This window comes from Notothenia rossii (genome assembly GCF_949606895.1).
Source record: "Notothenia rossii genome assembly, chromosome: 6".
NCBI classification, from domain to species: Eukaryota; Metazoa; Chordata; class Actinopteri; order Perciformes; family Nototheniidae; genus Notothenia; species Notothenia rossii.
In genome coordinates, this window is record NC_136909.1 from 15,935,435 (window position 1) to 15,950,154 (window position 14,720).

The window sequence follows — 14,720 nt, forward strand, 5'->3', positions numbered from 1 at the left end:
ATCATGAATATCAATTCATAGTCTTAAAATGAATGTCAGAAATTTAAAATGGAAAATGTATGACATTGTTTTCATTCTTTTTATGGAATGAACATTATTGCACGGCTTGTGGTTTTGTCCTTGTAAATACAATAAAGAAATTGCCTTGAATCTTTGTTTAAAAAAAGTTGGTTTCTTGAAGTTGTATGAAGAAAGTGATGTATATAGATAGACACAAATAGCCCGTTTCTGTCAACACAGTTCCCGTTTGACAAACAGACTACATTACCCAGAATGCTCAGCTCAAAACACCAGCGGCACGTGTTTGAGCATGGCGGCCACCGCTAAGAAGATAGTTGGTGTTTCTGAAGACTCCAGCAGCAGTGACGATGAAGTGTTGAGAAGATGTCAGGAGGCCGTTTGGGAAACACGAAGTGACACGAAGAAAGGTAAGGTGTTCCTGTTATGTTAGTAGTGAGAGGCGAGGTGGACAGAGAGAAAACTCCTGTAGGAATACGACATTAGCCTGGTGAGAAACCCAACTCTGATTTAAATCCAGAGGTGGTAGAGTCGAAATGTCAGAAATATATATTTGTATTGCACTTCACTGCTCATTAACTTGCTTTAACTTCTTGCAGCATGCTTGTTTTACCCTTCAGCGCTAATGTAGACACAGTATTTATTAAATGCATGTTACCTGATGATGACTGCTGCTATCTGTGTTTTAGATGGGGGCAATGTGCAACAGTCAAAACGGTAAGCCTTTTATACATGTATATTTAAGTTATAAGAGCTACTGTTTTGGATTGTTTATCTCCACTTCAGCTATTAAGGTTAAATACTCCAAATGTCCCAGCTATAGCTATATTATCAACGTGCAACCAATTAGCACCATTTACCAACCAAATGCTCTTGATATATAAAAAGGACTGGGGGATTTGCATAACTTACCAGACCAATAAACAATGATTTTCTGGTTAAATTACAAAACTTAATTTTTGACATATGCGGCTTCTCTTTAGTGAATGGTCCAATGACAGAATTTAATACAAAAATATTCAATCAATCAATAATCATAAATCAAGTAAGTTTGACTATTGTCTTGTTGTGCAACAGAATTGTTGTCGCTGACCATGATCACGATGCCAACGAGCTCCAGGTCACCCAAGGGTTTCGAACACATGTTGCCAAAAAGTTAGGAAATCTTCTCGACAGGTATGTAGTTTGACTTCTCGGCATTTTCATATCAATGTAAGGCAAAGATCCATATATTTGAAAACTTAACAAATATTGTCCCCTTTCCTGTCAGTCGCTTTACAGAGATGAAGACTGAAACTGAATCCTGTGCGGAGTCAGCAAAATGTGATAATGATGATGATGAGGGTACATTTTCTCTTTTATTTTGGTACCTACTGCTTTTCAGGGTATACTGTTATTTTGAAAGGCATGCCCATCCACATGTTTTATTTTGTTTCTGTCCTTTTTTAGGATTTCTTCTGTTTTCTACATCAGTCCCGGGACAGGCAGCTGTAGAAGCCCCAGCCCCTGTGAGGCGGCGGCCTATCTCCAGCTCAAGGTTCTTATTATTACATTTTAAAATGTCATTTATTTGTATAGTAGTTAAAGGTTTAGTTTCAAAGTGACTTTGTATAAGGGACTTATCTAAAGTCAGTGTATTACCTACTGTACATTGAGGTTGGCACGCCCACGGTTTGGAGAAACGAGCGTGAGTGACTGCACAGAGGCATAGCAATGTACTGCTGAAACAATACGTATTTTAGCCTACTAATAAAAAAAAAAAACTTCACTTAGGTGATTTAAAAGTCTGGAGTCTGATATCTTTGAAGAGAGCATAGGTAGCATCTTCAGAAATGGTTGTCTGACGGCAAGGAACATTGTTGTCAATATAGCTTACACATAAACTATTTTTTAGGTGAGGCTTTTAACACCAACAAACTAATAGAACAAGGTAGCATTTGACTAATAACTGCCTTTTTTTGCTTGTTAAAAATACAGTTTGTTGACTCTGGTCAGTTCCTGTCTCAAATATATATTTTTTGCTTCCATGCCGGAATTTCTCCCTGCTCCCCAAACTGGGGACTTGCCAAGCTCCGTCTACTGTAGCAGATACACTGACTATAAAAGAGCACCTTATACAACCTGACTTAAAAACATCCTAACTATCCCTGTAACTCATATATTTCTCTGTTGGTGACAGTGACAGTGACAGTGAGATGGAAATGAGGCTGCGGGAGGCGGCAGTGTCTATCAAAGATCTCTTGCCCTCTTTTTCGCTGCCCTCTACACTCTCCACCCCCTCATCTGAGCTTCCCTGCTCAGAAAATATAAAGGAAAAGAAAAACGTGGTAGAGGAAAAGGAGAACCATGTTGTTAAGAAGAAGAAGAAGAAAAAGAGGAAACGGAAACAAGAGAAGGGTGAGCAGGTAGACTCTGCAGGTTCTCCTGTTAATGATGAGCATGGGAACTCTGAGCAGGAACACACGCAAGTCAAAGTGAAGCGGAAAAAGAAGAAGAAGCGACACACAGAGGAAGAAGTATGATGTGAATTTCTTTTGACTTATCCTTCACTGTTTTGGGATGTTCGTTATCCAGTCCCTCACAAGCTTGAAATATATATCCCAAAACATTTTGAATATGTTTTAGGAAGCTGTGTGTTTAAGAACGTTCATCATTTACACAACAGTAAAACTGTATCTGAACAAAAAAACCTTTTTCATTAAAAAACCTTTTCATACCAATCCATGCTTATTCTTGAAATAATCTTTATTTTACTGAAAGAAGTCTGAAAAAGCATTTCAAAGCAGTGACATAAAAAAAATGTTGGCAATTTACAAGTTACAACTTAATTTACAAATTATGAAAGTCACTATACACTTCAATGAAAATATATTTCTGTGTTGATTTTTCATTTGATTGTTGTATCAAAGGTTAATCTTCTCTAATGTCAATCCTTGTTCGTATTACAGTGGTTTCAGAGAGTCTTTAAAAACATAAAAACTGAATCGTACCTGTGGCCCCTGACTCCAGGTATTTTTCTGGAAATGTACATCAGAGGTAGCCCTCTACCTAAAACACTGTCTCGCTACAGCGCTTCTACTGCGCAGTGGAGACCATTTGTGTAGGGATGTAGGAGCTGATGTCTGTTGGTGAAGGTGAAAGGAGGAGAGACTGATGACTTTCTGTCGTGTGAGAAGCAGGATACAGCTCTAGGCTCTCGGATGAAGCTGTTAACAATATAAATACATAGGAATTAAAATCATGGAAGAGGATTAGGGCCATATGTGAACAAATGTAACAGAGTTCAAAGTCAGACATTATTAAATGTTCTCCAATTGATCTAATCAGATTAAGCCCAGCTTGATTGTGTCATGCTAAAAGTGACTCCAAATGTTAAGGAGTAACCTTGTTGTGTACCTGGCACAGGTGTTTGTGGCTGCATATGTAGAGAGTCTTCTTGTAAAGGAGAGTCTGTAAGTTCCTCAGGATCTGCTGTTAGAATCTATCAAAGAAAAGAAAAACAGACACATTTTGTAACCAAAATATTATTATCCGTGCTTCTTTGCAGTCTGGTTGTATGAATTATTTATCTATAATCAGTGTCAAATCAACAGTAGCCTATCGTCACACATTTTAGCCGCCTAAAAAAAACAACTATATTAGTTTAGGTGATGCCCTTATCAATCCTTTTTGACAACCAACACTCCATTAAGGGAACAGTCATTTTACCGTGCAGAAAAATGGGGGTTGCTCATTTGCTGCTGCCTCTATCTTTTAAGTCACACAATACAACACGCGGCTAGAGGTCTCCTGTGTTTTGCCAGGTAAAATGACTGTTTTTGTCAATGGAGGCTGGTGGCTTTGAGGAGAGCATAGATGGTCAGCTTCAGTTCCCTGACGGAAATGGCTGTCTAACAATAGGTTCAGGCGGTAAAAATATTCTATATATAGCGTTTAGGTAAACTGATATATTTATTTGTTTAGATGCGCCTTTATTTTGCTGCTTCCTCCCTCCCTCCACAGAAGAACATTGCTTTAACTTCCAAGCAATATCTTCTTTCAGTTTCTCCAAACTTGGAATGTCCTGACTGTCATTCACTGTAGGTACTTCACTGACTGTAGATAAGCACCTCATCCAATTTAATAAAAACAAATATCCCTTGAAACATCCTGAACCCCTAGACTCGATTACCTGTCTGACAGCAGTGAGGCTGGTGAGCGTCCCCAGGCTGCTGCCCTCAGTGATCACCATGGCTTGGGAAAGCAGACTGGATGGTACTGAGTGGTACTGGGGCGAATCGGACTTGTTGTACACTGTAATGAGGATCACATGGTCAAACTTATTTCAACATTACACATGAACTCTAATCAGATTGTTGCTGTGATCTTACAGTGGCATGGCAGTTGCGCCATGGTTGCCATGAAGGGGCTGGCCCCCATGTGGCTCTGGAGTTGGTGTGATATGTGCTGCTGGGGAGAGCTGTGAAGCTGCTGCTGGAACGAGATTGGCTGGAGAGTGGTGAACCCGCCCCCCACGTTGTTGATAACAGGCATGCTCTTGGGCTGCCCAGAGGCTAAACCTGTGAATCGTAACGCACTGTTTTCGGGTTGTTTTTTTTAGAGATGCATGATATTGTCATGTCATTGGTAAATATAGGTTACATAATAAAGTAAAGATTATTATGTGCATTCAACGGAAAATACATGTGTGGAAAAATATACCTCATATTTAAGTCTGATTTATAGTAAGGCCTATCAGTTCATCGGGCTCTTTCATTGGACTTAAAATTAGGGTTTTTTCTTGGACTGACTTCTTTGGTGTTTTCACATCGTCTGAATGTTACAAGTTTGTTAGTGAGTCATAAAAGTGCAGCGAGGTGTGGATTCAGGTGGTCAGCAGCACCTAGTCAATTTGTGTGGGGCCTCCCTTACTGTTACCCCCACCCCTACACATTCAGCGAACAATGGCATATGCACACATCAGGGCAGCCTTTACTATAATTCTTAAAATATCAGTCAATTTAGGGGTTTACTTCTGTAGATCTTATTTTTGTTTGGTTGCATTGTGCTTTTTTTTGTTCTGCGATCACATTATCTGACATTTTGCCAATAGCTGTCAATAAGCTGTCAACTACTATTTGATAACCAATTTGACCTTATAGAAAAATAGCCACATAAGTATATTGTGTATAAATCGAGGTCTGAGTGTAGTTCAGATTAACCCTACTTTTACGTTGTTTTGTTACGCCAGGGGTTCCTATTCTTTATATTCATTAATCAAAGTTAATATATTATTTTGTTTAACCATCTGAATGTAAAGCATTAATACTCATTTGGAGAAGGCATCATTAAATGCAAAGGCAATTGAAGCCAAGTGTTAGCAAAAATGTAATATCTTGCATCGCTGTAAATGTTTCTTTATATTCTATCAGAAAATAAACTAGAGCTCCAATGTTACCAATGAGAAGCGAGGACTCCCCAAGGCTCATGACGCTGGGTAGTGAGGCCATGATGAGGCCCTGGGAGGAAGCAGTGGAGGCAGACAGGCTGTGCAGCGAGGTCAGAGTGCTTACAGGAGGCAGAGGGCCTCCGCTGGACACCTGAGGGCAGAGGACAGCGTGGTCAGGATGGCAGCAGTGTATACAGGTAGTTTATCAAAACTAGCACCTGGACTACTAGCACCTGGACACCAGCCCTCACCAGTTTGGGGTTGTGCGTCTCCAGGAGTGTTTGGCTGGGCTCCAGTTGTACAGGGCTGACCACCAGACGTCCCACTATCTCCCCCACGCTCCCCCGCGCAGAGCTCATCGCGTCACACAGGATCTGCTGGCTGTATTTCATACCTGGAAAACAAGAAGTCAGGCCCCACAACACTGACAGGGGTTATATTATAATGTAAGTAAGCGCATTTACTTTAAGTAATGAGTATTTCCGGTGTGAGCGCTACAATTCGGAGGCAAATATTTGACTAAGTTAATATGGAAACATTAGACCCTAGTTCCTAGCAGATTTAGATTTGAATAAAAAACATAAATCAAAACATACGCTTAATAATAATAATGAATGAATAGCCCTTCATATATGAAGGGCTATTCATTAATAACATTTTGTTAAATGGTAGATGATGATACGTTGTACTTGAGCATATTTAAGGTTTTTACATAATACGTAACAGTATTTCCAGACTGTTCTTAAGGATTTTTCCTAAAATATAATATCTGAGCACTTTTTCCACCACTGCATTGATTGATTTGCAAATGGCAGCATAAGGGAACTGAGAAATATGAGCATCTGAACCAGAACCTGTACAGTCATGTCTACAAGGGTCTGATGGTTGTACACCATGGGATCAAAAAGAAAATACATCCTGTATAGGCAAGTCTAATCTCAATCCTGCTTCCTCTTTCAGTTTAGATTTCACTCTTGAATTTCAATGTGTACTCTCTTCCAACCCTGTTAGTGTGTTACCATGCTCTGGACTCTGAATGTTGAGGTGAGAGGAGGAGGAAGATGGGTTGGGGAAAGGTGTGTCGAGAGCCAGTTTGTTGCGAAAGGCCTCCTCTTTGCGGCGGTTTGCAAACCAGTTGTACACTCGGACCTCGGTGACCAGGTTAGAGCCCAGGCCGGCGAGCTGCGAGGACGACACCCCCCTCTGATGGCACTCTGCCCTGAGGGAGGCACAGCACACTGTTACATGGCTTTTATTTTGAAGGCAGGGCTACGTTAGAGAAGTAAAAGAAAATGACCACTCTCCCCTAGAAAGAAATATTTGTCTTATTGACTTTATTTTCTACACATAGAAAATGATTACAGTAATAAACTCAATGCTTTTCAATTAAAGTAAGGATTCCTCTCCAGAACAGAATCACACCTCTTAAGAAAGAGGGTTTCTTTCTATGTATTCATATGTATCAACAAATGGATGGTGAAGGGTTGCTGCCTTAATAAATAGGAAGGCACTATCTCCTTTCCTTTATTAAAGGATGGTCCAGTGCACACTATGCTACCAGTTATTGTGGCCTAGGGAATTGACAAAAACAATTTAATGATGTCGACTTAAAATACATTAAATAACAATGTGTTTAATGAAATCTATTTAACTATGTTATTGTGGGTTTTGTTGTGTTTGTTAATGGTAAATGATTTGCACTCAAAATACTTGAGAAGGTAAAGAGAAGGTCTGTAACCATACATGTGCAAAAACAATACAAGAATTATACTCATAGTGAGATTTAAGATTTAAAAAAAAGTGTATATAAATGGCACAAACTTGGATTGTGGCTAATTCAGCCCTTATATATATTGTTTGAAAGGAATTGATCAGATGTTAAGTGGGTTTAATAATCATATTTCAAGGCTGGCCTCGCTCGTTCTTTTGGTCTTGTTGGGTGAAGCATCACAACTGTTTAAAAAAATCAGATATATTTGAATGATCCTGTTTTGTCCTTGTACCATCACTAAGGCTCACCTGTTACAATCCTCCACTAACCCTTCTCTCTCCTCCTTGCTGGGGTTCTTCTGTCGCTCGTAGGCGTGGAAGAGGATCTGCAGGGAGGCTGGACCCCATTTAAACCTGTTCCTCCGTCCTTTCCTTGTTTCCTCTCCTTGCTCCTCTGCAGATCCAAGGCCATGTTTGGCATTGGTAAATTCTGAAAGGTAATTATTTTTCACTTTTTCACACCTCTCTTTCAGTATCTCACTTGATGCATGTTTATAGTAGAAAGAAGAGCCTCTGCAGCTGGTCCTTGTACTCACGCTGGCTGATCTCGCACTGCTTCTTGACGTACCAGGTGTACAGAGACGCTCTCTTCTGGTTCTTCATGGGCGTGCCTTTGTTGAGGTGCTGGGAGAGATGGGACTGGTTGAGCCCTGTGGATTCCACCACCTCCCTCTGAGGGAGGTTGTGCTGCTGCATGTAGCTTTTCACAATTTTAGCAACGTGCCAGGGGTCCTCCCTGTTCGAAAAAATGTATCTTATATTTGTGTGTTCTTGCCCACCTTTATATTATTGTGTATCCTTTCCACTTTATAGTTTGTTTAGCTTTCGCTTATATCCCGTTACCCTTTCCGTCATATTTCTGGGTTAACACTTTCTAGTCGAGTGCTAAACGGTTCTTCACAACATTGGACATAAAGCGTGGTCATTTAGGGGGAAGTGGAGAGAGGCTTATTGACAGAGAGAGATAAGGGAAAGCACACAGGGGCGAAGTCCAGCACTTTTTAGATCACTGGAGGGGAAACACGTGTAAAAGGTTTATGAAGCCTAATTTAACGCTTGTAACCGTCAGGTAAGCAGCAGATAAATACACAATACTACAAAAAAACTCTCTGACTGGAATTCAGCACAAACAGCATTTTGATATTGGGTTGAACCATATTCAAAAATATATTTGTAAAGAGATTGTAAAGAGAGTAGTGAGAGTTTTAACACTTTAATAAAAAAACCTCACATCTCAGTAAAGTGTCCCAATAAAATACTCAGTATATTCTAAATATCATAAAACATCCCTAAAAATATGTAAAAAATATCCCTCATGCCTTTATGTAAACATGACCAGCCCTACTCCATTCATATTCACCTAAGCATGTAGCTTATTCATTAAGAAATGGTTGGAGAATAATGATGGGGGTGGGTAATTAGTAACTAGCAAAGGAGGAACCCTCTTTAAATTTGCTTCACAAGCCAGTATGCAGAGAGAGAGGCAGATATGCAGGCAGAAGGAGAGTGAATAAAGAGGGAAAAGGAGCAAAGAAGAATACAAAACTAAAAGTGCAGTTTTGATAAACAGGATGTAAAAGAGAAGAAAGGGTGGAATCAAAAATAAGCAAGGTATTTTTTTAATTTGACCACGCACAGACGAATTACTGGGCAAACATAGCATTTTAAGGTGTTTTTTTTAATCAGTGGATCTTCCAGAGCAGTGCTGGGATCTACTCACTGCAGTAGCCGGTCCACTTCAGCCCTCAGTTTGGCCGCCTCCTCGGGGGAAAGCTTCTCCAGCTCTCGGAATATAGGCGGTGGGAAATCCATTTCTCCTTCCTCTGAGCTCTCTCCATCCCCCCTCTCGGTGCCAGTACTCGCCCTGTCTCGCTCCAGTTCCCCTACGGCTTGGACCAGGACGTCCCGGGACAGGCCCGATCCCAGCAGGGCCCAGATCAGCTGCTCCTGAAGGGCGGTCAAACTGCGCGGCTTGGCCTCGGCCCGCTCCTCTATCCTCTCTTCCATTGCTCTGATGCCTTACCTCGCTGCCGCCACGCAAACAAACACTGCTCTCATGTGCACTGCCACGCTCAAACACAGGCAGCGTTGGGCCTCATTATATTAACAGTCCCTCAGATACAGATACTTTAATTTTCCCAGTGTTGAATTTCCTCCCGATGTGTCCTGAGCTGCCTGGTTTTGGCTCTCCACCTGCTGTTTTGCTTTTCAAAGGTCAATATTCTTCTTTTTTTTTTTCTCTCTATTCACCCCCTCCTCCTTTCATGGGCTCTGTGAACTTTGTCCCCACTGCCTCAGTCCCCAACAGTGACCAAAGTGCAATTTAACAACAATAAATAAACGTGAGGGGATGTTAGAGTTGCATGCAGGGCTGCAGAGGCTCCTCTCACAGCCGACAAGTAAAGAAAACATAACAGAAAAAGTTGTGTGGTGCTTTTACACATGTAAATATTTCTGATTTCATAGTGAAACCATCTTTTGGGACGCAGAGAGAAGCTCCTCTTAACCATCTGTTTGCATCATGGATATTATGCAAACTTTAATGATGAAGCATGTAGTGGAAAAGTAATAATTAACACACATATGAACATTATATTAACTGAGCATAAACATTGTCTGATTTTGTCCTGCAGGCCACTAGAGAGCGCTGCTGTGTCATGTTTACATGTGCGCGACCCAGTTTCAGGATGTGTCCCCAGACCAAAAGTTAGTTCACATTGGGGGCCGTTGTGTTCACAGTGTTGCTGAGTGGAGAATGAGTTCAATCACTCAGTGGAGAACAGCATTTTGACAGCTTTTATGGTATTGAAAGTAAAAGTACTTGTTCTACCGGAAAAAAAGACTTAGACCAACGCAGTGATATATTATTATTGATTATATTTTACAACTTTCTTCATTTGTTTTCTAAATGTATCTTTTATTTTTTATATATTTTAGTTTTTGTATTGTTATATATGAGTTATATATTACTTATTTCACAGTAACTATTTTCACTATGTTTTTATGTTTATGTTGGTTTTTTATAAACTTTTTCTATTTTAGTTTAAATGATTTGACCACATCAGTAATTTACATAATAGACCTTTAAACAGGACTTGAGCTCATATACACAGTTATATTCCACCTATGGTTACAAATATGTTTGTACTTTTTAATGGTTTACTTTTCTTACCTGTCTGGAGTGGATACTTTCTTGTTAAGCACGTTGTAATCTCAGTCTATGTAAACAACCTTTAATCACCTTGATATTGGTGATTGTTGATAGTTTAACTGAGCACGTCTTTGGTTTTTACTTTAATGCATTAGCGTGGAGCAGTCACAATGTAAATATAATAGAAATAATGTGCAGTTTATTCCGATGATTTAAAAAAAAGTGGTAGGCAGATGTGAGGGATTTGTTTGCTGCACCCACAGGTGGTTTTAAACTTTTTTAATTGCTTTTACGTAGATTCATTTCAAAACCTTTTTTTTCCCTTCCAGATTCAATTCTTTATCTTTGATCCACCCTGTTGTGTTTTGTTAAAGAAAGTTGGCAGGAATGATAAGTTGGAAGTGGACTGGGAAAGGAACGAGGGCGAACTGAAAGGGAGAAAACCTTTGAGAGTTAATGTAGTCCTTTATCTTTCTCTCTCTTTCAGTGTAAAACGCTCACTTTCTCTGCCTGTATCACCTTATACCATTCTCAGGTTCAGCCTATCAGCACCTTTTTGTGTGGAGCTCCTGTTACCCCACCCCACCCTTGGGAAGATGGCATTATACTGTATTTGGAAGGGTAACAGAGCTCCCTCTATCTCCCTGAGACATGCCACTGACCTGTAATTAAGTTCCATTGTTCCATTCAGAGGAAACTCCTCACCAAAACGGACAGAGGGCAATGTGTGTGGATTTCCAACAGCTCAGATACCGCTGTGACTAATTCTCCACCACACAGGCTGGGTTTATCAAAATGGACCACATGCAGCACACATTAGGGCTCCTGCATTTCCCCTCTCCAGAGAACTCAAAGCTATGTTGATTGATAATGAGATACAATCCACACTGTCCATCTCTCATTAGTGAGCCTTTGCTGGCTGTGTTCTCTCTCCGTCTCTTCCTCGCCTCTCCCCCCCTTCCCCACCATTCAACCCCATTGATCATGCATGCAGAAATTTAACACACCCCTTAATTCCTGTCCAAATAGCCCCTGTCCCACTTCCAGAGCTTCAGCTGCTCATCTGCAGAGGTAGAGTTGGCCTGTGTGTGCAGGCAGGACACTGGCTGAGGATCAAATCTGTACTGGACACGATCTAGCTACAAGTTTTATTTACTTAAGTTTTTCCATTTGATACAAACTTTAAACTTCTACGATACTTAATGTATAGGCAAATATTGTTGCTTTTTATTCCTACATGTATTTGTTAACTTTAGTTACTCTGAAGATTCAGATTAATGATAGAATATATAATCAACCTATGATAATACGTGGTAATCCCTTGCTAAATTATATTTTATTCTCTTGATGACATTGCAATAAGAACACCACCTGTAACATTAAAGTGAAGAACATGTTAATGCATGCATCATTTTAATAATAAGCCTACTGTGAAGAATGAGTATATTACTTTAAAATATGTACTATATTGTACTTTTTTATTCTTATGCTTGCACTTCTGCTTAAGTAAGGTTCTGAATGCACCTTTTACTTGTACTATGTAGTATAATACCTATGTAAAAGATATACTGCACCACTGGAGTATTGGATTGTCCTTGTATATCTGTGCACCCTAGCATTTCACGCTCAGAGATTGTAGGGTGGCTGGGATTATGACTGTGTGTGTATTTTGGAGACATATCTAGCACTAAAAAGTCTCCAGACTTTCTAACCTCAGCAACATAATTTTAAAACCATGGATAGAACAGCATCCATTTTACATTCAAAGTGAGTCAAATCTGTTGTTGTCTCTGTGTTGCTCAGCCTATTGATTGTCCCTAACTTTGGTCACCAGGTCACATGTTGAGTCAGTGTTGAGAAGATTAGCCAGAGCTGGCTTTGCTACTAATTAAATACTTAAACCCCAGCAATGAATGAGCACACAGCACACAAAACCTCCTGTTTCACCACACCGCATAAGCCGGTTTGCAATATGGAAGTTGTATTCAGAATAGTATTCAATAGATATTTCACGAGAGACACAGTAGCAGTACCAGAATGTTAAAATACTCTGTTATGAGTAAATCAGAATCGGGTTTATTGCCAAGTACATTTTCTCTTACCAGGAATTTGCTTTGGGGAATTGGTGCAGAACATAAACATAGTTAGAGAAATTAAAGTTATACATAAAAAAGTATTCAACAAATGGAGAAAAATCCAGTAAAATAAGAAAAAGTACTAAAGAACATTATGTACACCAAGCATACATATAGAAAATAACAGAAATCTTACAAATTGCTATTAAAAATTATGCACATTAATACCTCAATGTTGCAGCATGTAATATGGGGCTTGTTTGTATTACCTATTATATTGCTGTGTAGCCTTACCTGTGATAAATAATACATCATAGTTTATTAGTTGATGTAGTTTGTAATGCAATTTAAAATCTGCACAGTATTTTAAGTTATCAAAAAGTGTATTGGAGTTAAAATTACAATATTTACCTCTAAAGTATTGGGGTAGGTGTATAGAGTAGGACATGAACTAAAATTAGGTAACTGAAGAGTATTTGTACACAATTTGTCATAGATTTCTGGCACTTCATTGTCAAATTTTCTTTTATTTAAGTCCTCCCAAAACAGATTATATTCAGAATGCAAATTAGTTATTGTATTTTTGGAATTGTAAAGTGTGCTTGTTAACACTTTATCCAAACTACGAAGGACATTGTGTCAAGTTAGTCAACATTGGCGATATGGGACAGGAAGTTCTGCCTTCATAATAAAGGCTTAATGTTTGTCGCTTAAAGGTCCCATGTCATGGCCATTTCTACTGATCATATTTCCATTGTTGAGGTCTACTAGAATAGATTTAAATTGTGCAATTTTCCAAAATCATATTGGTTTCTCATACAGCATCTCTGTATAGTATGTGTATTCACCAGGTATTCACTCTCTGTCCTAAGCGGCTTGTTGGAGCTCCTGCCACCCCTCCATGTGAGCCCAGCGTGCTCGGATTGGTCGGGACGTTGCGAGGCTCGTTGCTGCTTACCGCTGCTGCAAGCTGCTGCGAGGAGCGGACAGGTTTCCGGGTCGGCGATACAACGAGAACAAGCAAAACTCATCCTGAGCACACAAAAACATTCGAAGCCGAAGTAAAAAACAATAAGTGTCGCTTGATATTGAGTAAGAAAAACGTTTATAACGCTGATAGAATGTGTCTGCGGAGGGCATTTCTCCGCGATCCCAACCCGTCTATTACCAGCGTTTACCAAGGGATCCTGGTGTGTGAGGTGTTCCGCGGATTGGTCCATTTGGGCCAATCCGGTCATTTGTTGTTGATTTGGGTGTTCGTATTGACGTATTGTTTACTTTTTATGATGTTTTTGTTGTCATGAATCCATATGACATTACATAGATGCTTGTTAGTGTGTTTACTCTGAATTAATTAGCTATTTGTAAAAAGAAAAGTGGTTTATTATTGTTTTATTACGCTATATATATATATTTTAAATAAATATTATTAGGTTAAATTACTTAAAAAGGCTATGCTTTGGATCTGATTGAATTTCTATTTCTAAAATGACTTAACCAGATCGTGCCTTGATTAAAGCTGGTCATTTTCAACTCGAATATAGTTTGAAAAGGCACTTAGTGCATTCCCTTTTCTAAAAAGCCACTCAAAACACTGTCAATGTAATACATTCTTATTTGTTAAGTATGCAGAAAGGTTGCATGGCTTAAAGTAAAGAGTATAGGTCCAGAACATTTAAAACGGCAACAACTGTTCATTTCATTGTATGCTCATAGGATGATACCATATATTGTGCCAGTGTGACAATTGGTTCCCAAATTTCAGCTAATCAGTTATCAATAGCCGATTTTATTGGACCTCATTTGGCTAACTTAAATATTTTAGCAACAAAGAATAAAAAACATTTATTAAATACCAATATTTTATTAATTAATTCCAACTTGTAAAATTCCAAATGTATTTCAATATTGTATTTTGGTTTTGCCTTAAAACCTGATAAATGATCCACACTTAATAACAATTTTGATCCTTTTTCTTTCATTTATCAATTAACAATGTATTTGTTATTTAGTAGGGGCTATATGTTTATAAGGCTTCTTACCTCCTGCACAACGTTTTACTTTCATAAACTCTTAGTGTAATTGTACTTGTTGTAGGCTATGCAATCTACATGCATGTGTGCAAATAAACACAACAAAATATAATATTCTTTCACACTTTTTGAACAGGTTAGATAATTGTCCCTCTGTATCATCATTATGTAGTGATACAATTTATTTTCTCTGTATAGTAAACAGCTGGTAAGACTGCTTTAGCCCCTGTGGAATACCTTCCACC

The 14,720-nt window shown here is 39.1% G+C and overlaps 2 protein-coding genes across 3 annotated transcripts; one reads left to right on the forward strand and one right to left on the reverse strand.

The window, feature by feature from the left end:
- Window positions 1-217: 217 nt before the first annotated feature.
- cUnh12orf43 (chromosome Un C12orf43 homolog) lies at window positions 218-2,738 on the forward strand. The gene is made up of 6 exons (XM_079686750.1): window positions 218-428; window positions 708-735; window positions 1,096-1,194; window positions 1,289-1,362; window positions 1,468-1,555; window positions 2,198-2,738. Exons 1-6 carry the CDS (start codon window positions 311-313, stop codon window positions 2,538-2,540), a joined length of 750 nt encoding a protein of 249 aa, XP_079542876.1. The 5' UTR covers window positions 218-310; the 3' UTR covers window positions 2,541-2,738.
- Window positions 2,739-2,745: 7 nt separating this feature from the next.
- On the reverse strand, window positions 2,746-10,085 carry hnf1a (HNF1 homeobox a). Of its 2 annotated transcripts, none has more exons than XM_079686748.1 (10): window positions 8,937-10,085; window positions 7,753-7,952; window positions 7,466-7,646; window positions 6,466-6,665; window positions 5,698-5,840; window positions 5,456-5,597; window positions 4,389-4,577; window positions 4,190-4,311; window positions 3,415-3,499; window positions 2,746-3,224 (listed from the first exon to the last, which is right to left on the reverse strand). In XM_079686748.1, the coding sequence occupies exons 1-10, from the start codon at window positions 9,221-9,223 to the stop codon at window positions 3,094-3,096; spliced, it is 1,680 nt and encodes a 559-aa protein (XP_079542874.1). In that variant the 5' UTR covers window positions 9,224-10,085; the 3' UTR covers window positions 2,746-3,093. The 2 variants fall into 2 exon arrangements, with proteins under 2 accessions (XP_079542874.1, XP_079542873.1); XM_079686747.1 differs by having other exon boundaries at window positions 5,698-5,870; window positions 8,937-10,084.
- Between the last annotated feature and the right edge of the window lie 4,635 nt (window positions 10,086-14,720).

What these genes read in the sequence shown, in the direction of transcription:
- cUnh12orf43 (XM_079686750.1), top strand. Translation starts at nt 311, where the DNA reads ATGGCGGCCACCGCTAAGAAGATAGTTGGTGTTTCTGAAGACTCCAGC. An exon ending in ACGAAGTGACACGAAGAAAG is followed by an intron (nt 429 to 707) that starts GTAAGGTGTTCC and finishes TCTGTGTTTTAG; the next exon opens with ATGGGGGCAATGTGCAACAG. An exon ending in TGATAATGATGATGATGAGG is followed by an intron (nt 1,363 to 1,467) that starts GTACATTTTCTC and finishes GTCCTTTTTTAG; the next exon opens with GATTTCTTCTGTTTTCTACA.
- hnf1a (XM_079686747.1), bottom strand. Translation starts at nt 9,223, where the DNA reads ATGGAAGAGAGGATAGAGGAGCGGGCCGAGGCCAAGCCGCGCAGTTTG. An exon ending in CATTCAGAGTCCAGAGCATG is followed by an intron (nt 5,871 to 6,465) that starts GTAACACACTAA and finishes AACCCCTGTCAG; the next exon opens with TGTTGTGGGGCCTGACTTCT. An exon ending in GCCTCACTGCTGTCAGACAG is followed by an intron (nt 3,500 to 4,189) that starts GTAATCGAGTCT and finishes TTTCTTTGATAG; the next exon opens with ATTCTAACAGCAGATCCTGA.